This window comes from Glandiceps talaboti, chromosome 3, assembly GCF_964340395.1.
Source record: "Glandiceps talaboti chromosome 3, keGlaTala1.1, whole genome shotgun sequence".
Taxonomy (NCBI): Eukaryota; Metazoa; Hemichordata; class Enteropneusta; family Spengelidae; genus Glandiceps; species Glandiceps talaboti.
The window spans coordinates 27,581,532-27,604,451 of record NC_135551.1 but is presented as its reverse complement, the minus strand read 5'-3'; the positions used below and the strand labels follow the sequence as shown (position 1 = coordinate 27,604,451).

General features: G+C 35.2%; 3 protein-coding genes and 3 non-coding genes across 7 annotated transcripts in view; all 6 read right to left on the bottom strand.

The window, feature by feature from the left end:
* LOC144453937 (large ribosomal subunit protein uL13-like) overlaps nucleotides 1-14,148 on the bottom strand; it is a 116,619-nt gene extending 102,471 nt beyond the window's left edge. Inside the window, exons 1-8 of one of the 2 annotated variants that reach the window (XM_078145307.1) lie at nucleotides 14,127-14,148; nucleotides 13,198-13,270; nucleotides 12,268-12,333; nucleotides 11,465-11,566; nucleotides 10,487-10,572; nucleotides 9,650-9,709; nucleotides 8,522-8,644; nucleotides 7,884-8,046 (exon numbers count right to left, since the gene is read on the bottom strand). In XM_078145307.1, the coding sequence (XP_078001433.1) occupies nucleotides 7,963-8,046; nucleotides 8,522-8,644; nucleotides 9,650-9,709; nucleotides 10,487-10,572; nucleotides 11,465-11,566; nucleotides 12,268-12,333; nucleotides 13,198-13,270; nucleotides 14,127-14,141 (609 nt within the window). In that variant the 5' untranslated portion in view covers nucleotides 14,142-14,148 and the 3' untranslated portion in view covers nucleotides 7,884-7,962. Of the gene's footprint in view, nucleotides 1-7,883; nucleotides 8,047-8,521; nucleotides 8,645-9,649; nucleotides 9,710-10,486; nucleotides 10,573-11,464; nucleotides 11,567-12,267; nucleotides 12,334-13,197; nucleotides 13,271-14,126 lie in introns of those variants that run through there. The other variant, XM_078145306.1, reaches the window with a different exon arrangement.
* LOC144432742 (putative inactive peptidyl-prolyl cis-trans isomerase-like 6) lies at nucleotides 21-5,498 on the bottom strand. Its single transcript, XM_078121014.1, has 7 exons — nucleotides 5,410-5,498; nucleotides 4,836-5,120; nucleotides 4,521-4,583; nucleotides 3,331-3,481; nucleotides 2,701-2,757; nucleotides 1,424-1,559; nucleotides 21-1,012 (listed from the first exon to the last, which is right to left on the bottom strand). Exons 1-7 carry the CDS (start codon nucleotides 5,494-5,496, stop codon nucleotides 901-903), a joined length of 891 nt encoding a protein of 296 aa, XP_077977140.1. The 5' UTR covers nucleotides 5,497-5,498; the 3' UTR covers nucleotides 21-900.
* On the bottom strand, nucleotides 10,998-11,070 carry LOC144433471 (small nucleolar RNA SNORD34). Its single transcript, XR_013480774.1, has one exon. It is a non-coding gene; the product is annotated as a small nucleolar RNA SNORD34 (small nucleolar RNA).
* Nucleotides 12,010-12,079, bottom strand: LOC144433472 (small nucleolar RNA SNORD34). Its single transcript, XR_013480775.1, has one exon. It is a non-coding gene; the product is annotated as a small nucleolar RNA SNORD34 (small nucleolar RNA).
* Nucleotides 13,355-13,429, bottom strand: LOC144433470 (small nucleolar RNA Z195/SNORD33/SNORD32 family). The gene has a single exon (XR_013480773.1). It is a non-coding gene; the product is annotated as a small nucleolar RNA Z195/SNORD33/SNORD32 family (small nucleolar RNA).
* Nucleotides 14,149-16,478: 2,330 nt separating the features above from the next.
* On the bottom strand, nucleotides 16,479-22,825 carry LOC144432673 (iron-sulfur cluster assembly scaffold protein IscU-like). The gene is made up of 5 exons (XM_078120937.1): nucleotides 22,667-22,825; nucleotides 20,463-20,576; nucleotides 19,702-19,812; nucleotides 18,855-18,933; nucleotides 16,479-18,195 (listed from the first exon to the last, which is right to left on the bottom strand). The coding sequence occupies exons 1-5, from the start codon at nucleotides 22,751-22,753 to the stop codon at nucleotides 18,113-18,115; spliced, it is 474 nt and encodes a 157-aa protein (XP_077977063.1). The 5' UTR covers nucleotides 22,754-22,825; the 3' UTR covers nucleotides 16,479-18,112.
* Between the last annotated feature and the right edge of the window lie 95 nt (nucleotides 22,826-22,920).

The window sequence follows — 22,920 nt, the reverse complement described above, 5'->3', positions numbered from 1 at the left end:
ATTGACAATATACATGCATTTGACATAAATTTGATTAATGTAAGGGATATTGTGACTAGAATATGTTAATGTATTTACAAAACTGACTGTTTATGTCAGTTCAACATTTTCATTCAAACAGAATTCATTTTCGAAATATATACAGTAATACATTTTTAACAGTAGATCATCAAATACTTAATCAAGGAATTCCACCAACATTGCAGCCACTGTTGAAGTTACTAACTATGTTTACATCCAGGGTTGTATCTATTATAGTATGTACAAAATTATGTTTCACATGGCATTACTTAAATGACAAATATCATGACATCAATTTTGTAACATTATGTTCACGTCTAGATGTTACTATACCATGTTTAAATGATATGTTTTGGGTCTTTTTGTTTATAAAAAAAAATATGCACTGAAAAATCATAACTAGGTTTCAAAAATGTGTTCAATGTAACAATTCACAAATATTCATATAACCTAAACATGTCAATCAAATATGCTATACATAGCTGTTAATAAGTGTCATCAGAGAATAATCACTGACAATTATGTGTTAAATATTTCCATGCAAACATAACTGCATTTTTTATAAATCTATGTTGACAAAATAATGTTTGGTATAGCTCTGTCCAACATAGCTATTTACATGACTATGTTAAACATCTCCATGTCCAACAATTTACATGACTATGTTCAACATAGCTATGTACAACAATTTATATGACTATGTTCAACATAGCTGTGTACAATTAACATGACTATGTTCAACATAGCTATTTTCATGACTATGTTAAACATAGCCATGTCCAACAATTTACATGACTATGTTCAACATTGGTGAGATACACATAGTCTAGAAGGTGCATCATACTTCAGTTCTCTTCCAAGTCAAAGAAATGAAATAATTTAGGGATTAAAGACTCCACAGTCAGCAACTCTACAATCTATCTTTGGTCTTTCATTGTATGTCACCTGTTCTTCAAGTTTCTTCAGTGTCTCTGTTCCTTCAATAACTTGTCTGTAGACAGAATAAGAGAAACTGGTTTAATCTCAAAAAAGTTTGTTTATGGTAAATATATATGCTAAGTTGCAAAAAATGTATCAGATCTTGTGTAATTTGAACTAATAACTTCACATTGTCCTATTGCTATCGACGGAAGATCTTCTGTTCTTCTAAAAAATACACGTTACTTCAGAGTCTGATTTTTTTTAAAAAGAAGAAAGATACATACACACAGATCATGGCATTTCTAGTGTTGTCAATCAAAGATTGACCTATGACCCAACACGGTTTGTCGTTTTTTGAGTAGTTGCTTAATTTAAAAGAGACTTCATAACTTTACTCATAAGACAAGTTAATAACGTATTCCCTGTTCAGTTTATAATTGTAGTTATGTACAGGTAAAATAAATTGTTGTTGAGTACTTACCCAAAAGCTACATATTTAGTGTCCATCCATGGTGCACGTTGAAATGCAATATAGAACTGAGAGCCGTTGGTATGTCTGCCCTGGTTAGCCATACCCAGCATGCCACGTTTGCTGTGTGTGACAGCATAGTTTTCATCTATAGGAGAGGGATGCAAATTATACAACACTGAATCAATAAACCTATCACGACATTATTTACACTTTTGTCAAACCTTCACAGCTGCACAAAAGTATTTTTGACAACAGCTGTTGAATACTTTGTATGCATATAAATAAATCTGATACCATCAGTGACCCTGAGGTGACCTCCCAGGACTATGATTTCATTCAGTAGAGTCATACATTATTAACTTCACAAGTATTTTGTAATCTTTTAGCTTTATATTTTTAATAGTGCGTTAGACAAATCCATGGACAAATTGACTGTGTATCTCACTACAATAAGTATTTTACTACCAAACCAGAAAGACTATAGAGTTTCAATTATACAGCATGATGCTTATTACATTTCTCACAACGTTGTATTTTCTTATGAATTACACAAACAAAATACAGGCACTGATAACACATAAAATGTTACATTTTATCTCGTCGTGAACACAAATAAACAATTCTGTGTTTGAATCTTGTTCCATCCAACACAGATGTTGATTTGTGTTTACAGTGAGATAAAATGTATCATTTTATATGTTTGCATGCTATCTGTCTGTATTTGGTTTTATTTTGTATTCGTAACATAAAAACCTTGTGTGAGACGTTAAAAAAACATCATGCCACCCATTTGAAAATGCTGTCATCACTCTGGTTTGGTGGAATAAGTTGAAATATTGATAGTACCTATAATGCACATAATACATGTACTCACAAATAAGTTAAGTCTTCACACAAATAATGCAGTACACATGTACAGTCAGATAGTTACTAAGACTCTAAATCCTGATTTTTCTTTGTCTTGTTACACTTTCACAGTAATAACCTCCATGAAAAACAGATGGTTTACAACAAACTGATGTACAGAGAATTTCTGTGAGGCACACCCTTCAATGTAACGATGAAAGGGAGTCAGAATACCCAGAGAAAATATTCAGTGTCTGGCAGGATCAAACTGAATGTTACCTTATTTTTACAGTAGTTATTTAGAACAAAAACAGCTTGGATGTATTACAACAATTTGTACAAATACAGCTATATCTGCAGGCTGGTTTAGGCTCTTACTGCATATATGATCTAAAACCTTAACAAGAAGTAATGCATTCTGGTTTGCATTCTTATCTTACCCTCAAATACAGGTCCATATATTGATTCTCCACCAGTTCCCCTACCAGCTTCAATATCTACACAGACAAAATTAATACCTTATCAAGCACACTATAACCAAGTGTGAGCAACAATCAGAAACAGGATTGATTCAATGCAGTATCAAGCACAACACATTCATGTCATGTGGAAATATTGGTCTTCCATGATGATGTCAGCTGTACTGTAGTATACTACTTGATGTCAGTTATTCTTCCTATAGCACATTACTTTATTTAAACTGTCTTTCTTACATTATCTAAAATCTTGTGAATGGGGAAAAAATATTTGTTGGTGTCAAGCAAAGTTTTAGATAATTTATAGCTTTTGTCAGAATCAGTCAAACATCATCAATATTGTGATTTATTAATGTTACTAAAAAGTGATCACCTGAATTACTGAGGGATTTTTATTCCATATACCCCACAACAAACCCCTGAAGAATTTTGATCAAATTTCATTATCAAATAGAGTCTGGCAACAATTTCAATTTTGCATGATCTATGCTACATCTTACTGTGATTAGCTGACGTCTGACGTACAATTTTGGCAAGACATGAGACCTAGGTTGTAAAAGTTGACTTTATCCTGTATTTCCAAATATTCCTTACCTCCTCCCTGTATCCAACCATTGGGTACAATTCTATGGAAAAGGGAATTTTTATAATGACGATCTACCAATGTTTCTTTGGATTTTCCTGTTTCTCCAGTACATAGAGCTCTGAAGTTTTCACAGGTCTTAGGACACTGATCAGTAAACAGCTGCAAAGACACAAAGTACAATTAATATTTCTGAGAAGGTGAACATTTTTCAAGAAGGGTTTTAGCAGGGCTCTACACCCTACTAGCAACTATGTATATCTGGCTTTGACAGTTGGCACCCTGGTCTTGTTGGTCATGCACTCTGCTTTGATATTAATGTCCCAATCTAATTCTCTTTGTTCAAAATGTTCCTATTACTATTAGTTTACATCTATACACGATATTTGTGAAATCTATATTCAATAAAATGGAAAAATACAAGTGCTAAAAAAACTCTTCTGGTGTATATGTCTAAATATGTATATTGATGATGACCTTTCATCCCAAAAGCTACTTGCCCTGTGTACATTCACTGACATATTCTCCTATAATTTTGAGTTGTGGAGAACACTGAAGATGAAAACAAACGTTTATGTTTTGACTAGATACAATAAGATACATACATAAGTACCTTTTTTTTTTATACTAAAGCATTATTCATTGTGATTTATTCTTTTAACTACCAAAATGTATTCTTTTCATTTCCAAACAACCTCATATCAGTGGAATCATGATGGGTGAATGGTTAACGTGACCGGCTTGGAATCTACAGGTTGCAGGTTCGAGCCCCGTCGCTGCCTGCTGTTTGTTTCTGAGTGGCTAAAGTCCTTGGGCAAGATTTGAACCACGACTGTGCCTCAGTCAACCCAGCTGTACAATTGGGGACCTGGTAGGATGTAGGTTGCAATGTGAAGGCTTTAATCCTATGCGCTTAAATGGCTGCAATGGATTGTATACTCCCCGGGGAGTTGAGGAAGACTAAAGGGCTGTTGTGCCGTTTCTGATCCGAGCCAGGGGTAATAATTGTAAAGCGCTTTGAGCACAGAGTGGGAAAGCACTATATAAGAACCCAACATTATTATTATTATCATTATATGTAAGCTCACAGGAATGAGAAGAGAAGGTCATGTGGAGTATTGATACTAAAAACTGACAGCAAAATTATGACATAAAATTTAAAAACTTTACAGAAATACAAGAGTATTTGCTGCATACTTACCTCAAAAAGTAATCTGCCAGCATTTTCCTCTCCGATGTTTATATCCATATATACATGTGTATGCTACAAAACATAATAATTGAAAATTACCATAAGGTAGAATGCATCTCAGGGACATTTTCTCTGAAAATGTATTCTCTACAAACTTTGCCAAATGAAAGCTTGTACTTAGTCCTTTTGACAGAGTGAAAGAATTTTGAAAGTTCACTGTCTTGTTGTCAAAGAAATTGCCAATCTTTCATTTTCCCATAGAATTAAGACAGTATTCGATGGCCATATCAGTTTCTAAATTTTCATTATAATATCACAACTTACATTTGTTTCTTTTAAATGTTCTTTGTATCCCTCTTCTGCCAATGCTAGGTACAAAGATGGTGGACGGAAATCTTCATATTGCCATTCCTCAACTCCCCACTTTAAGAATTCCTGAACACCGCCAATAAGTTGCCCATTTAGAAAGCAGACAGCCTTTTCGTTGAAAGCCCACATCTCTCCTCTATGTTCGTGTCTCTTGGCATTGATGTACATCTCCCATTCAAATTCAAGAAGACCTTTAGTATTGGGTGTTGCAAACTTGTCCGGGTATTTTTGATACAAGCCCTGAATTGGGGGAAAGACAGAATCGAAAGTAATGGCACATGAGTTGAAAGAATCATACGCAGCTAACATACACACTCACAAATTGCAAGTGTGTGAGAGATGCAGACCTGTACATTCGTAGAGACTGGATGACAATGTGGTATCTAATCATGGGTTTTACTTCCATGATTCTATACACGTTCGCTGTGTTTACAAACTTTGTTAACATTGAATGCATAGAATTAGACCCTTTTAAGATACAGAAATTGCACATCACGTACAGCACAGCTATAAGATAATTTATACATACCTCTGCACAACATCTTGCTTGTTGGTACGTCTCGTCTCGCAATAATCCTATCACGAAGAGCTCTAACCGTGCGTGTTCATCCGCCATTTTGTTTGTTGTCTATGGTAACAGAGACAGCGCCGCCAATGTCCTACAACAAAATGTTCGGGCAGTATGGTGGCGCTATACAGCAGCCTGAAACGTGACGTTTCGTTACAGGTTCTCATCAAGTTACAACCCGACCCGTCTCACATTCGTAGACAATCTGATTAAAATCCGATGTGTGAAAGCGGCTAGATGTCCTTATTTACCTCTATTCATCGTGTTGTGACGTTTGTTTTGTTCGGAGTGATCGCCGCCTTCCCATGATCCTTTCGCCTTTCGTGGGAAGGCGGCGATCACTCCGAACAAAACAAACGTCACAACACGATGAATAGAGGTAAATAAGGACATCTAGCCGCTTTCACCACATCGGATTTTAATCAGATTGATTCGTAGATGACATTGCATTGGATGCCTAGTCTGCCTCGTTGAGAGCATGTGGTCTCTCTATCATTTTGATTCAATTGTATTTACAAGTGTAGATACTATAGGACATGCAGTTGGAATCTCGTCCTCTTATATTTATCCTTAATCATGTTAATAGTTTCAAATTCTGAAACATCTTGTGTATCACTCTGAATTTACTGTAGCCATCATCTAGAAGTCGTGTCCCTGTCCCATTTTTTAAAGTAATATCATAAAACCTTACAAGTGGTGTTGGGTATTTTAATATTTTATTTCATGCAGACATTGAATTTCCTGCAGTTCAAAGTGAAGAGGGAAATTATTGTCTTGGCATGACGTAACTACTGGCCAATAGGAGGCAAGCTTTGCACTGTTCTGTGCAACCTAATGGTATTTAGTTAAAGTATGTGAGAATTCTTCAGTCCAGCATTGCCACCACTATGTTCTGCATCAACTTTCAATTTTTCGTAATTTAGCATTTCCTTTTGTATTTTGTTTGATTTTTTTCTTAACTCACAGTTCTTAGGTCAGCAATTATTTTATGCATAAGTTACCTTTCTGTAAAAAAACCCAACAAATTCTTGAGCATTGCATCCACGTACAGGTTTCCAGAACTGTTCAGTAAAGTCCTTCATGGCCCTGCACACAGTGATCAGGCATGCTTTTCCCTATACTATAAATGTGCATGCATGAAGTCTGGATAAGATTATTGTTTCAAGTGTGTTACCTGGATAGTTCCATCAACCAGGCCTAGTGTTCTTGTTATGGGTTGAGAACAAGAAATATGTAATCTGCATTGATTTATTGTAAAACATTTTGAGCACAAAAGGAGAAAGCACTATATAAAAGCCAACATTATTATTTCCATATCTTGCATCATAATTTTGGTGGGAACACTAAAAAAAACACACATACCACACTTTACAATAACCCAATCTGAACTGCCCCATGGAATTCAATAAACTTTGAGCATCGACAGTGCATAAGATCCCTTCTCCACTGTCCATGCTTTAGGTCAATCTGATTAAAATCTGATGTGGTGAAAGTGGCTAGATGTTTACCTCTTCTTCCATAGCTCTATTTCGTGTAGTTTGTGTAGTTCCGGGTAAGGCCTTTAACAATTTTCGGTGAATAGATTGACTGATTGTGGTTGATAGAAAAATTATACAAAGTGTAGTTTTGACATGGTGACAAGTATTCAAAACCAAGCTTTCACTCAAGATTTAAAGTGGCCATATGGATGAGAATTTGGTATACATTTTGGAATTTTTATTTGATAAAACAGCTTCCCCATGTTTTTCTACTTGAAAAAATAACGTGAAATAACATATACCAAGTCCATGTTCACATCTCAACAAACCATTAAAAAATGTGTAAAATGTTTGTTATTTTACGTACAATAACAAACTTTTTACACTTTGTGCATCTTTTTGCAATGTATTGAGTTATGAACATGGACTTGGTATATGTTATTTTGCATTATTTTTTCAAGTAGTAAAACCATGGTGAAGCTGTATTATCGATTAAAAATCCAAAATAAATACCAAATTCTCATCCATATGGCCACTTTAAACTTATAACTACAATACCTACTGACAATACTGACCACCAATTACAAAAATAAATATCTTTCATAGGTAACTGACCAATTTTTAGTGATTATAACTATGGTTACTTGATGAAAGAAATATCCCAATTGCAGCTAGCGCATTACACAGTCAATAGAAACAGAAATGGACAATAGAAGCTTATGGCCAAGTATGAAAATGGGAACAAGTACCAATAGTACACAACATCTACTCTTTACAGGAAAAATAGAATCCCGCACATTTGCTTAGACTGACAGATTTGTCATTGTGTATAATTTAATCACTAGCTTAGCTAATGCTATGGTAACAGGGAGAGCTAAACAATGATGAATCCGAAGTCTAACATTTCCTCTGTACAAATGACATACACTGTGCATTGTATATCTAAACAAATGACACACAGTCTGCTCTGTACATGTGGCTGGTTTTATTACGTTCCTTTGTGAAGTAACATTTCAAAGATTTAACAATAGAAGTTTTAATTGTAACCACACTCCTCAATGATTTTCTGGTGTTCAGCTATTTTGTCTGCAACATCAGTCTTTGCCTTTTCCCACAGTTTCTGCAAATAATAAAGATGGTGTTATCAGTCAGTGAGAAGTAGATGAAAAACGACAACTGCATGTTAGATGAAACTTAATGTGCCAGTTTTCTCAAATAGATAATCACTTCAATACTTGTAGAAAAGACTGAGGTAGAAAATGGTTTATGAAGCAAGACATCTGTGTACTATTTACAACAAATAAACTTTTTAGTGACATTTATTTGTGTTTGGCAAATGCTTTTAGTCTTGCCATTTCTCACTCTCTAGTTTGTATTTTTTTCACACTTGAAAGTCTCCAGCTTACATCACTTTTAGACCAATCAAATGTTTGAAAACTTACAGTACACTTGGTCTTTAACAATTTTAAAATATGTGTCAGGTATACACCCCCCCCCCCCCCCCCATTTTACCACCTGTTGACTACCTGTACATTACTATACCCCATATTTGTGTTGAAGAAAATACTTCTCCTAAGAAAAAAATCAGTGATTACCCTTTCATCTTTTTTCTTTTTATAACGGATTTCTCCCCTTGCTTTCCTCTTGGCTTCTAATGTGTCGATAACATTTGCATATTTCCAGCCAACTTCAGATGACAAACGGCCTAGCTGACAGAACTGTGAATAAATACCAACAAAAACACAAAACAGATGAAACCTCCAACAATATTATTATTGCAATTATCAATACTGAATGCAATCCATTTGAATATTTGCAAAACTGGGCTTAATTTGTACTGCTTATTAAAATCAGTGATCACTACAGGATAATATACACACAGAGAACACATGGTGGCACTGCTATGCTTGGAACTCAGTTCGCCATCCTTGGGCTTGCTGACAAGCAACATTCTCACATTTGTCAAGGGCAAAGTAACAATCCTATAATTTACATAGCATTAGTAGTATGTAAACTCAACCACAGCATAAACAAGTGGTTGTTGACACCTACCAATTAGATAATTAGTGGTTACAACAACACTAGCATTTCACATGTTTGCATTTCTGCGATACACATGACAAAGTTGTCAGTGTCACAGAGATTATTATGGTAATGATATGCAAATTAATATGCACATTATCCACTATGTTTAGATTCAAGCCTGGATCGGACAATGTACACTATGGACAGACATCACAAACTGTAATTGATGCATTGATATATGAACATCTTCAAGCCCAATATTTTCCGAGTAATTAATAGTATATTCAATTTTAATAATCACCAACACATTCATAATCAACACCAACTAACCCACAAGACGCCATGCATTGTATAACAGTATGGAGTGACCCCAGGCAAGGGGGTTGTAGCCCCATTGTATGCACACACACACACACACATTCACACACACACACACACACACACTGGCACGAAACATGCTCACTTTGGCATGTCATATATACCACCATTGCTATTGATTGATTAATATCCATCAGAACATTAAACCATGAGATTATAATGAGGAGTGTCTCCCATACAATTATTTCACTGTTTGACTTCTGTCTCAGAAAGCATACTGTCTTCACCGTCTTAAACTCGCACCGCTGAATTTTCTCACATCATTGACAGAGTTAACAGTAAGATAGGGAGTCATACCAAATAAGCCATTCTATACATACCTTTCTGTGTGGTTTCAATCTCAGCACTTTCAATGCTGAAGGTACAACAAATTTCTTTTGCTACAAATAGATGAAAAATAAAGAACCTGAGTCACTTTATTTACTAGGCAGTAAATATGACAACTTGATTCAAGCATGACATGTTGCTAAGAAGATGGCACTATCAGCTCATATCAACCAGCTGAGTTTACAATCACGGATATTTAATGATTCAACAAACTCTTTATTGCTACAGAAAAACAAAAATTTGGAGGTACACGCACCATAGTGATTACTTATTGGAGGTACAAGCACCATCGTGATTACTTAAGCATGTCAGTACATTTGTTTGTGTAATGACAAACATTTCATGGAAAATATACCATTTTGTAAGTGTTGTCAGTAGGTATAATATATAGGTTCCCCCACTAAAAGTATTCTACAAACCATGGAAATGTAGGCATGGTTTATCACATATCCTCTCTCCATCACCTTAGCACAAAACACTGTGTTACTACATCCATCAACCACTGAAACTATATTTTGTAAGTTAATATTTCTGTCTCAGAAAGCATACTTGCTTCATTGTCTTTGACTCGCACCGCTGAATTTTCTTGCATCATTGACAGAATTTTAAATCCTCACTTACAGAGAAAGGGGGAAAACTAGCAAATTACTTCACCAATCACCATAATTCTGGAAACATGGCATAGCATGGCAAAGACCGAGAAGAACCATGGTGATTTTAGTGCGTCGAAGTATAAACTGTTCAAAACAGCATAACTTTCATATTATTTTAAAATTAATTTGCCAATGCCATAATTATTCTGCTCACAATGGTCACGTGTCAAAGTTTACCTTGTCATATGGAGGGGGGATTCCTTCAAAAACTTTAAGTCTGTCCAAGGCTTCAGCACCACGAGCCAACTTGTGTGGCAACATACCTACAGAAATAGACAGCAGTGTAAGTGACACATTCTATGTACCAATTTGCTTTCCTTGCTTTACTTCTAAAGTGTTGATACACTGTCAATGCTTCCATCATGTGAAATTGAAAATACACAGAAAAGATGTTTATTTGTTTGTTGGCATCACTTCTAAAAGACTAATATCTTCACTTCACTCTTTGCCAGGTATATGTTTTAGATGTGGTATTTTTAAGTGTTAAAATTAGTTTCCTCAGAAATCTTACAGCAAATATATCATTGTTGTAACTATTGGAATGATTGTAACTACAGTACTTTTTGTAAACATAGTGGTTGTTATTCAATGATGATCACAGATAGTACGTAACTGCTCACATTAATCATAATCTTACTTTACCTATCATTTCATGTCATTTCATACGGCCACATTCATAAATAACAGTACTTATCTCAGCAGTCTGTTTGTTTTATTTTCATTGTAATCAAACAATGTAGGTAAAGACATCATAGATAAGTTCTTGGGTAACTAAACAATAGGGAACTTGCAATCCAAACTGAGCATGCTCATATGCAAAGGACTGTGGGTTTATCTGTGGTTATTGTAATACCTAATCTGGAGCTGCTGATAAAATAAACCTCCCACTATGGTCAGGGTAACTATGAATTGATTATTTGTGGTTACAAACTATGTAACAATATTGTTTATTATACTAATTGATTAGTATTTATTATCACATTTCCCATGATGCAACATTCAACATGGCGGGTTTGCAAGTTCCCTATTGGGCCAGAATCTCAGTTTTGTCATGTTGACAAACAATATATTGCCTACTTCAAGTGCAATTTCTAAATGTCTACTAATACAGTACTCTCTAATATTAGCTCCATTCTGTAATGTAGCATTATTTACCTCTAATGACACGCCATAAAACTCTACTTGGTGCTCTGAAGTGATAAGGACCACGGGATGGCTTGGTGTTGGTCCTCTTACGCAGGAACTGAAGGTACTTTACTGCAATAAAACCAACAAATATTCAATACTATATCTCATTTGTTGAGCTGTCAAAAAAGGTTTGACATAAAAGAAGCTAGTTGAATTCAAGTTTAAGACTAGTTTCAACTTTTTGAGGCAAATGTAATTTAATTTTTGTTAACATATGAATTTGACTAGTATTCATGACTTGGACAAGTGATGTCTATAGTATTTTAATACTAGTTACTGCTATGCTTTCTAAATACAATGATGTTCTACCAATCATACCTGTAGCCTGTCTCAAGGTGTGCTAAAACTACCCACTAGTGGCAACTTTCTCTCAGCTTGAGACAGGTACGATTGGTTGAACATCACTGTATATGAATAAATGAATAGACATTGTCTCTCTGGTGCTACCTTTATGGATATTATAGATACCATTTCCTGAGCATTCAATAGTACAGCTATTCCCTGCACACTTTACTTATCTCAGAGATGAGTTTGTTTTTATCATCATTATCAAACAATGTAGGTAAAACATCATCGATAAGTGCTGTCTCAGGAAATGAAACTGTTCGTACAGATAGGTCAATTCCATCCATTTGTCACTTTGGCCCAGTTACTATATCTCTAAGCTAGCTCACATTTGGTACAACAAACCAAACTCAAGGTGGTGAAATCTGACTGACAAATGTTCATGATGAACCAGACCTTTGAGACTGTACTGATGCTATACTTACGTTTATTCCTGTACAGACTTCCTGATATGACAATGTCTTCACATCGTACTACAACAACACGTTGTCCTGCGAGGCAAAATATAAAATTGACATCATTCTGTTGTCAAGATTAAAATGACATGTTTGTAAAAATGATCTAAATATACACAGTGCGTGGTAAATGAAAATGTAAGACCCAAGCATTATAGCAATACCTCTAAATACTTGAATTATTATCACTGTTCCTTGTTTTAACAGGTGTAGTAAAAGATGGCATGAAAAAATTGACACACTGTGCACTTCATCATCATAGCAGTAGGTATTTTTGTTCACTTTCCCTTCATCTGTCTAAGTGTTGCTATCTCAAGCAGCTTTGAAATAGTACCAATCCTTTCTCCCAACTCATACTCACTTTTGCATAAACAACTAAGGTACCCCTTGGGAGAAAGACTAAACACCATGACAAGTCTCTCGGCTACTCTCCAAATTCACTACTGGGTTACTTTGTAAAATACTGCCATGAAATCACTGAAGGCAATACAATTAATTTAGTAACTCAAAGTCTGTCTCAGATGGTGATGCATGTTCAACGAATTTTCATTGAATTTCTCAATTTGATGGTTGAATTTATCTTCATGGACAGATCTCACCAGAGACTAGCTCTCAACAGTATTTGTATACTTTTATATAGTCCTGCTAACAGACAAAGTTGGGACTTAATTCTGACAATGAATTGACCCTGTCCTATCTCAGTCCTGCAAAGAGGTGGGCATGAAACATGAGCTTGCCAGAAACTAAAGAATTATGCCCAGTGGTCAATTATCAGCAATAAATATGACTATTTAGTCATTTATCTCACCAGAACTACAACAGTTCCTGTTTAAATGATGACTGTCAGAATTGCGTCCCTTACACTGTCTGCAAGCAGGATTAACTTTTTACACATCTTACCTTGTAAAACTGTTTTGGCCACAATAGAGGCCAGCCTACCCAAAAGGTGGCCACGGCCATCAATTAATAACGGCTGTTTGGGAAAAAAATAAAGATGATTTATGATTAAATACGTACATGATAAATAACAGTCAAGCCTGTAAACTACTACTTTTTATCTGTCTCAGATGGTAGTGCATGTGTGCTGTTTTCATAAATTCTTCAACTGGGTTGAAGTATCATCATAAACAGATAACAGAAAGTGATACGTTGATGGTATTCAAATATGTACATGACTCATGAAAGCATTGCCAGCTGAGTACAAGTGGAACTGATACAGGTAAGCGTATGTAGCCATTGTAAGATGTAAACCTTGATACAATGTATATGGGGGGGGGGTGACGTGGACATTTGGTTTTCACCTCTTTGACGAAACATAAAATAGAAAGTGTAACAGAGTACATACACTGAATAACATTCATGATAATATGACCCAGTGAACGATTACACTTTACTGTTACACAAATATCAGTGTAGTGTGCGCAGTCTACCAATATGACAACTTAGTCTTACTGTTTTAACGTAACAAGGGTCGACTAACTTTACAATGAATACGAGTGATTGCACTTGTCCGCATACAACCCCCTCAAAATCCAACTTATCAATGACCACATTTTGTATATCCAGTGTGAAATCTAAAACACGTGTTACATCACTAACTCCAGTTCATGGTGGCCGCCATGTTGTGATTGAATTTGAAGGGCAACGAAGAAGCCAAGTTGCATTTAACACGCAATATTTATTGATTGAGTGGATTTCAGACGTACGAACTAGATCAAATGTGTACTCTAATAATATAGTGAAGCAATCGTACTAATAATTATTTGTTTGGCATCCGTAATATAAAATAATCAACACGTTTTTGCCAATGTATGGAACGCTCCAGTTACCTTTCCTAAAGCCATGATAGCGGAAGAGACAGACAAATGGACGGGTTTCTTGACCTGGATATCAGAAAGGCCTGTTAACCTCGTACGCGTATGAGGTACAGAAAGTACAATGATTAACAGGAATGTAGCAAAAACCCATCAAATATGACGTTGGCTTTTAATTTTAAATATCTTATGTTAATTATATGATACCCTAATGATACATTAAATAACTATATCATTTTGTTCGGAAAGTTCTCTTTCTCTCCTTGCGAGAGTCTATACGAGGTTAAAATGAAGACTCCTTAACTCACCCAAATAATTTGATATTCTACAATCACACGTGGGGTTGCGAGAGACCCTACCCACTCTCTCTCGAACGTCTCCAATATCCATGGTTATGCCCAGGATATGTATCTGTGTTACCTGCAAATATATATTTATACATTTGATTTGTTTTTCTTAAATTAAAAATCCAAAATAAATATAAGCGAATATAGTCATCACTCATCCACTTTTTTAGCCAGTTTATCATGAAAATAGTAATGGAAAATACACAAGCTCAACTAGACAAGAATATTATTGTAAACTTTTCTATGAACTGATTAAAATTCACTGACGCCATATTCATGATATTCCTGCATTCTCGCAAACCAGAGCTGTTGTTTTTTCTGCGACACTGCGAAATAACTGGCGATGCCAGGCTTGGAAGGTGCTGTAAAAATTTTACTAAATAATTCTGTGAGGTCCTTAAAATAATGTGATCTCAAACAAAGTTTAGTATAATATAATAGTAGAATGTTTTGACTGATTGCAAATACAACCACATTTTGTCGAGGAACACGCTGGGAAATGTTTTTTTCTCCTCGTGATCGTGTAGGTCTGGTTCAAAAGTTACTTCTGAACAGCGCTCCTAGTGGCCAAACTATAAAATCCTTTGTCTTTTTGATAACAGCATATGGTGTGAATAATTTTTCATAGAAAGTTTAACATTTAGTTGACTGGTATGGATCATGCTGTGTTTGTCATGTCTTTATGTACATGTTTAAGTATATTTTCATTGAGGTTAACTGGTTTTATTGAAAACAAACCTATCCCTGGCCCTAAAGTATGGTCCATCGATTTTGAATTAGTGACCAAAATGGTGTCTTCTAGCTAGACCAAATGCTTCTCTCTCTCTCTCTCTCTCTCTCTCTCTCTCTCTCATATTTTCCAACACAGCAAAGCATAACAGTCAACAGTCCCCCCCCCCCCCCCATAACACATAAATGCAACTGTACACTGTACTGGTATTGTGTTCTGATATCGACTGTGAATGTTTGTATGATATTGAGATCACAACACGAAGACAATGCAATTACAACACAATTGGTGAACATTTTTACAACTTTATTTTTTATCTGAGTTTAATACAATCCTGAAAGAAATATAGTTCACTGAGATATCAAACTGAGAGCTTAAAGCTAGTTTTGACAAAAATACACCATTTTTACCTCTCAGGTTGTTGAGAATTTTTTTTAATTTCTATAGGTCACTATCTCTGAACATCATTTCTTCAGATCCAAGAAGAAAAGGTAACTAAATACCAAAACATAAAATTAGTCACTTCATTTAGCAGTGAATGATAGTATGAGAAATGTCACAATCATGTGACAACCATTCAACAAAAGGTACTTATATCCCACAAGTGCACTTGTTAATGTAATGTAGTACAAATATGATTTGATTTGACTGGTATGACACATAAACTTACTTATTAAAAATTTAAAGATGGTGAAGTATAATTTGTTAGCCATGGATATACGTCTGACAGGATCATTACCTCACCCATATACCCAGACAATTCTGTTCCTTGTACTAGACAGAGTACATTCCAAGAACAGTAAGTTTGTCCATGACATGTATGTACTCATGTCATATACTGTACCCTACTATACCTAAAGTCATGTCGGAAGTTAAAGTATTCCATCATTAAGCAAGAGATGGAATGCTTTTCTGTACAACAGCTAGATATTCAGGATAACTCTTAAGACATGTTGAATTGTCTTCAGCTAGTCTCATAGTTGTGTACAGTTAAATTTCACTCCAAGAATATGACTGAAATATAGAGTTGGTGGTGGTGGCACACTAATAATATATATATTGTGTGTGTGTGTGTGTGCGCGTGCGCATGTTTATGTATGTATGTATGACGTATGTACGTACATACATACATATGTATGTGTGTGTGTATGTATGTGTATGTATGTATGTATGTATGTATGTATGCATGCATGTATGCATGCATGTGTGTATGTGTGTGTATGTATGTATGTATGTACATACATGTATGTGTGTGTGTGTGTGTGTGTGTGTGTGTGTGTGTGTGTGTGTGTGCACACGCTTGTCCATAGACAGACAAGAGAAACTGTTGTCAGTGGAATGTATGCATTCATGTATATGTATTACCACGAATAACTATATTTCAGTCTATCAGAAAATGAGTTCAAAACATTCAAAAAATTTAATATATAAAAAGTGGCTGTGAACAACAGACTTTATCTCCAAAAATCAACATGTATTAGGAAACAAACCTTGACTGTAAGATACGTTGTGTCATTCTGCCCTCAATGGCCTCCTCTCACCTATGTGGGAGAGGGGTTGACCAATGTGTGAGGGGGCCCTGTCACAGCATACCTTACAAACTAGAAACAAACCAAGAACGTGTAAATTGACTATCAGCATAGTCAGCCATTTTATCCACTCTTCTGTTGGATATTATTTGTGCGCTTTTTGCAGAAGAACAATGGCATAGCTGAAACACATAAATTGATACAAGAAATTTTCACATGCCAGACGGCCATTTAAATCTAATTCAATTGGTCCACTTCTCTATTCTCCCTTATAAACTATACTAATACTATTTCAAAAGTTATCTTACAACTCTCCTTATAACCATCAATACTAAAATACAGAAGTCAGAAATGGAAAATTAATAAGTTCAAGTGAGAAAAGATATCCACGAACTCAATTGGGTCTCTTTGACTACAGACAGCACGCAGGTAAAATAAGCACATCTGAAGAACTTTGGGTCAAGATTTCTAAGAAACTGAATGTAGTTGGGGGAATGACCATTTCATCAACCTGACTAGCTAGCTAAGATTTCAGATCACACACTGGCTCTTTACTTTACACCTTTTAACTCCAATATTCTGATCTGGTCTCATTTCTAGAATTTGAGCCTAAAAACTATGCAAGGTGAACAATAACACATTATTGACACCAATGATCTTCAGTCTAGCAGGAAATCACTCAATGAATATGAAAGACAGTATGATGAGAACAAACCAGTAAATCCTGTCTTGTAAGCAGTAATTATACACAGGATTTATGAATTTAAAAGATTTTTTTCATTTTTAGTTGCATCTGTCGATAAAATTTTCAGACACACAATGCCCACACAATACCACTTCTAGAGTATTTTAACTTTGTTTTCTTAAAATCCACTCTCATTAACTATTTACATCATTAACTTATAACAAAGAAAAAAAAAATTATCTTGTAAATAACAAAGTATAAATACGGCATGTACTCAAATTCATTTTGATCTTTTCATTCCATGGTATGACATCACAATCCTTCTGGCTGTTCACATGAAAAAAAAATGAAATTCTTAGTTTACACACAAAATGTGTTCACCACTTCAATCACATTATTTCATGCAACAATATTTCTCAGGGAGATCTAGTAAAGTAATATCAATTCTGATAAAAGCATCACATTCCGATGAAAAATATAACAGCACATTAGAAGATGCTAAATGATATACTTTTTCAAGTAATGTGGTAGGCTAACATAAGTGTTCAAATTACTACCATACATATCTCAAGCTGTAGAGAGAGAAAGTATACACTGTCAGCCAGGAAAAATCAGCCGAGTTAAGACCAAATAACATTTCATTCTGGTCAGGACTTTGATTGGTGAGAGTATATTTTATTGTGCATCTCACTGGTATTTATAGATGAGAATCAATTTGATGCCACTGATCTCTGGGTGTCTTGTTTGACCTTGTAATCACTCAACGCTGCTTTTATCGCATCCTCTGCCAACACTGTAAGAATAATGTTAAAAGAATCAGTCAAGTAAAATTCAAAATAATATTGACTTTGCTGACGGTTTCTATGACACAAGTTATTTCTCAATTACGTACAAGCATGTGAGAAATACATAAAACACATTCTAAGCATATACATATATCATAGAGTGGTTAGATCTTCAGATAGTATACCTAAACCTTTACTGATAATTTCCTGAAATTCCATTCAAAAGATGCATCGAAATACACCTTGCATATTCATATTAATTTTGAATAGTAACATCAAATCATAACAGTTGTGGCATCAAACCACCATTGACACACTAAAATTAGTTTATTCCATGTTGTTGGCTTTGATTTCACCTTGGCCATTATTATTACTGCTAAGAATTAGACTTAAGATTTTTAAAATATTTACTTTCTTTGATACCTGTATTCCATTGTGCTACAAACCCAACCATCTATCCACATGGACACAATTATGTAAACTTTATAATTTATATAAATCTTGTCCTGGCCATCATCTGGTAATTATTATTGCATGAAAGGCAACACGCCCAAAGTGCACACAAAACGTGTTTGAAAAAAAACCTGAAAAACATTACAAATAACAAGAACGTTCCAATCTATGTATTGTTTGCATGGCAAAGCAGATTTCAATAACAGATACTTACTTGAACAATGAAGTTTGACTGGTGGAAGACTCAATTCTTTTGCAATCTGTGTATTTCTTATCTTTGATGCTTCATCAATCTACAGAAAAGACAAAGTGGTCAACAGACAGTTTTAACAAAGTATAAATAACATCAGCAGTTTTAGAACAATTTAAATTGAACTACAAATAATAGTTTTAATCTAAATTCATATTTACTGCAAATCCATATATCAAACTTAGTAATGAAGTTACATTTTGTTAAAGTTGTCCTCTTTCCATACCATATAATTGTTCAACCAACTACAAGACATTTATGATTACGACTGTATCATATCTAAACCTTATTGTCACAATGATTGAGTTAGCATCATGGTTACAGCGTTAATTTGGAATCAAGACTTTTCATCAACTGTGTTTGTCTTTTCATCATCTACATGTACTTAGTAATATCAATACTAGACAGGCAGATCAGCCCTTGTGGGCAGGCTGATAAGCTTGGTCATTCCAGTCTATATATCAATACAATAGTCTGCAAATATCATGTTGAATTGACAGGTCTCTAAACCATGACAATGACTGGCTGAGATATCATCAGGGTTTATTTCCCATAAATCATTTGTTTCATATCAGTATTTAGCTCCTTTAGATTATTTGCATACTTTTTGCTGCACAGTTTATACAATACCTGCTATAAGAATCTGAGTTTTAATGTAAACTGACACAATCATTGCATCATGGTAATGATATCACCAATCATAGATTTGACAATTATGAACTACACTGTCAGGAAATCCTTATCACATAATTTATTCATGAGGTTGTGACTTGTTTGTGTACTTGTACACTACTTAAATATGTCAACTCACCGTTTTACCTTTGACCCACTCTGTTGCAAGGGAACTTGATGCAATTGCTGAACCACATCCAAATGTTTTGAATTTCGCATCAATAATTTTACCTTCATTGTCAACTTTTATCTAGAAAACAAAACAAGTTATACATTCTAATATAATTATCTGTTCTGACTTAATTTGTAAGTGAACTTTTTGTAACTTCCTGGAGGTGTTGCCTATGATCTTCAAGGCCTCAGTAGCTAGTATCACCATTTAAAACATAATTATATGTATTGACCTACATAATATCTATAAACAGTTGATGTCTGTGTTTCTATCCTCTTACGTTAAATTTTTGTATCATCCTATTTTAAAATTAAAGATCACAAATGTACAAAATCTTTGACAAAGCAATATAACCGGCAAGATTTTGTGTAAAGGGGTGTGTCATGTGTGCCAAAAATGTATGTGGATGAAAGAGGAAAATAAATGAGTATGCAAAATAGAGATACATGCTGTGTTATCAATTATGTGGCTTTGAAATAAATGTTGGGGCTGTAACATTGTAACAGTACTTACTGTAATTTTCAGTTTAATTGTTATCATTATTCAGCGTCATGTCATGGACTCCACATTTCTAATTTGCTTTTTTTTTCAAATTTTGTCATGTTCTTACCATGATTTCTTGCTACATTTGTCACAAACTGTGTATATATTTTTCAGGGTTGGCAGAGAAAACCAGGCAGTGTTACATAATCATTTTCATTTGGTCTTACATAAGATTAATTACTTACCTGTAGTTTCATAACATCACCACATGCAGGGGCACCAACCAAACCAGTACCAACTGTTGTGTCTTGTTTGTCCATTGATCCAACATTCCTTGGGTTTTCATAATGATCAATTACCTACAGGCATAAAACAAAGATATAATAATTGTCTGTACAGAGACCAGGATATCTGGGGCAATGTTGCCATTGTTAGCAGACCAGCATGTATTATTCAGTTGAAATAAATTGATTTTATTATAAATTAGACAGTAACAATGTTTTGATTAGTCTGGATGCAAAAGTAGAGTGGAGGTGTAAATGGTAATTATACCATATAGGAACTAGACTACATGTATGTGAGTGGAGGTGTAAATTGTAATGATACCATATAGGAACTAGACTATGTGAGTGGAGGTGTAAATGGTAACGATGCTGTATAGGAACTGGACTATGTGAGTGGAGGTGTAAATGGTAATTATACTGTATAGGAACTAGACTATGTGAGTGGAGGTGTAAATGGCAATGATACTGTATAGGAACTAGACTATGTGAGTGGAGGTGTAAATGGTAATGATACTGTATAGGAACTAGACTATGTGAGTGGAGGTGTTACAGTTTTATTTAAGGGCGGTAAGTAGGTAAAATCTACCGGGGTTCCCACATCATTTTACCGGGGTTCCCCACCAAAATTATGATACATTGCATGGGAAGCACTACCAGTTTTACCTCTTTCCCCCTTTCTGTTACCGGGGTTCCCAAACCTTAGCAAAAACACGGGTGTAAATGGTAATGATACTGTATTGGATTTAGACTAGGCCTTGATATGATGGTTGATTACATATCCAAAAATAGAATTTCACCACCTATTAAGGATATCATAAAATTATAATCCTTTGATTTCTTGGTTGAAACTATGCATTCAGCTCCAACCACTACACATAATGCCATGTATAGTCTATAGTGATCTTATTGTTCTTCACCTTTTTTTAGTTCACACACAAGGCAGGATAGATGCTACACATATTGTAATTTGTTTCCTTCAGGCAAGGCTGGAGAACAATGACTACAGACTAGAGTGTCAACAAAAGTTGTTTTGAATTCAGGCAAATATGCATCTAGGTCAGGGATGTTGGCATACAGGGGGGCAAGGTTGAAAATGTGTAATTGCTGGATTTGTCAAAATGTTGAGAAAACTTTGCCCAGTGTTTTCCTGGGTCTATTGAGAAACACTTACATTGAGACTAGTACTTCTTGCAGAAAGATTAGGTCAGGACTTGTTTCTGACATTGCCCCTTTTCCTTCTCAGTCCTAAGCATGGGGCAATGTTAGAATTGAGTCCCAAATAACTCCATCTGCAAGCAGTTCTACATTGACTTTGAGGTATGTCACCGTGATGACAGAAATATAGAGTTAATTGCGTATCACTAACAATAGTCTATCACTCATTGGCACTGAAATTTCTGCATGACTAAGTAGACAAGGATGTCATCATCTGGGTGAAGTCAAGGTATCTCATATGACTTTGTAATGTATATTATTCTCTAAACTCTGATGGAAACATAACTGGGCCATTGATTTACTGTACATCTTGCCTTCTTACACGAATTACAAAACAAAACAAAGATTTATTACAACAAATTTGTGATCATCTCTGTGTTATCACCATATTGTGCAACGTAATGTATGTCGTGTTTATTATTCAGACATGAACCCACGTGTAACGTGTTCCGTACATGAAAGTCAATGATTATGATCATTTTACTGTTCTCAGTGGACAATACATTTCGCTAAAATAACCCAATAAGAACATTAGGTTTTAGTCCGGTCGACAGAATTGGAAATCACATACATATAGCACCGTTACCCTCAGTCTTCCCAAACTACTTGAACTGCCATTGACACATGTGTTATACAAGGTGGCACTTCCATGATTCAACAAACCCGGACAGAATTCGATTGCTAACGTTTGTTTGTGCCTGAAAGTTCAGAAACTATTTCGTAATTCGAGTTTAATTATATACACAGTCATGAGAACTTCTCAGTAAACGGTACATTTTCTGTAATGTTGGCCTCTTGTGGGGAGTTATGCAGTAACTCCAACGGCCCAGGTTCGACAACATCGCTGTCTGCACTACTGTACTGTACACTGTACAGTCTAGGCCAGGCCAGCTAGCTAGCTAGACATACGATGCATGTTATACAAATAAGAAAGAATGGCAAATACTCACCTTTTCGTGATAACTGGCAAATGGAGCCGTCGTCCTAATACCTATAGAATTCCTTAGTGTCTGACTAACCTGCCTAAGCATGGCCATAATGTTAGAATAATATCACAAAAGTGTTTGATGACGTTTATGATGGGACCAATGTCGGTTTTGTAACCACTCTGGTGCGACGACCTCCGTGATATATGCATGACCCCCACCGACTGGTCACCAATTTTATATTAATACGCATTCGTTAAAAAAGAGAAAAAAGGCGT

Coding starts and splice junctions, on each gene's coding strand:
- LOC144432742 (XM_078121014.1), bottom strand. CDS start 5,496: ATGGCGGATGAACACGCACGGTTAGAGCTCTTCGTGATAGGATTATTG. Junction 5,121..5,409: donor AAGCAAGATGTTGTGCAGAG/GTATGTATAAAT, acceptor CCCCCAATTCAG/GGCTTGTATCAAAAATACCC. Junction 1,013..1,423: donor ACTAAATATGTAGCTTTTGG/GTAAGTACTCAA, acceptor TTCTGTCTACAG/ACAAGTTATTGAAGGAACAG.
- LOC144432673 (XM_078120937.1), bottom strand. CDS start 22,753: ATGGCCATGCTTAGGCAGGTTAGTCAGACACTAAGGAATTCTATAGGT. Junction 20,577..22,666: donor TTGCCAGTTATCACGAAAAG/GTGAGTATTTGC, acceptor TTATGCCTGTAG/GTAATTGATCATTATGAAAA. Junction 18,196..18,854: donor AGTCAAACTTCATTGTTCAA/GTAAGTATCTGT, acceptor TTATTCTTACAG/TGTTGGCAGAGGATGCGATA.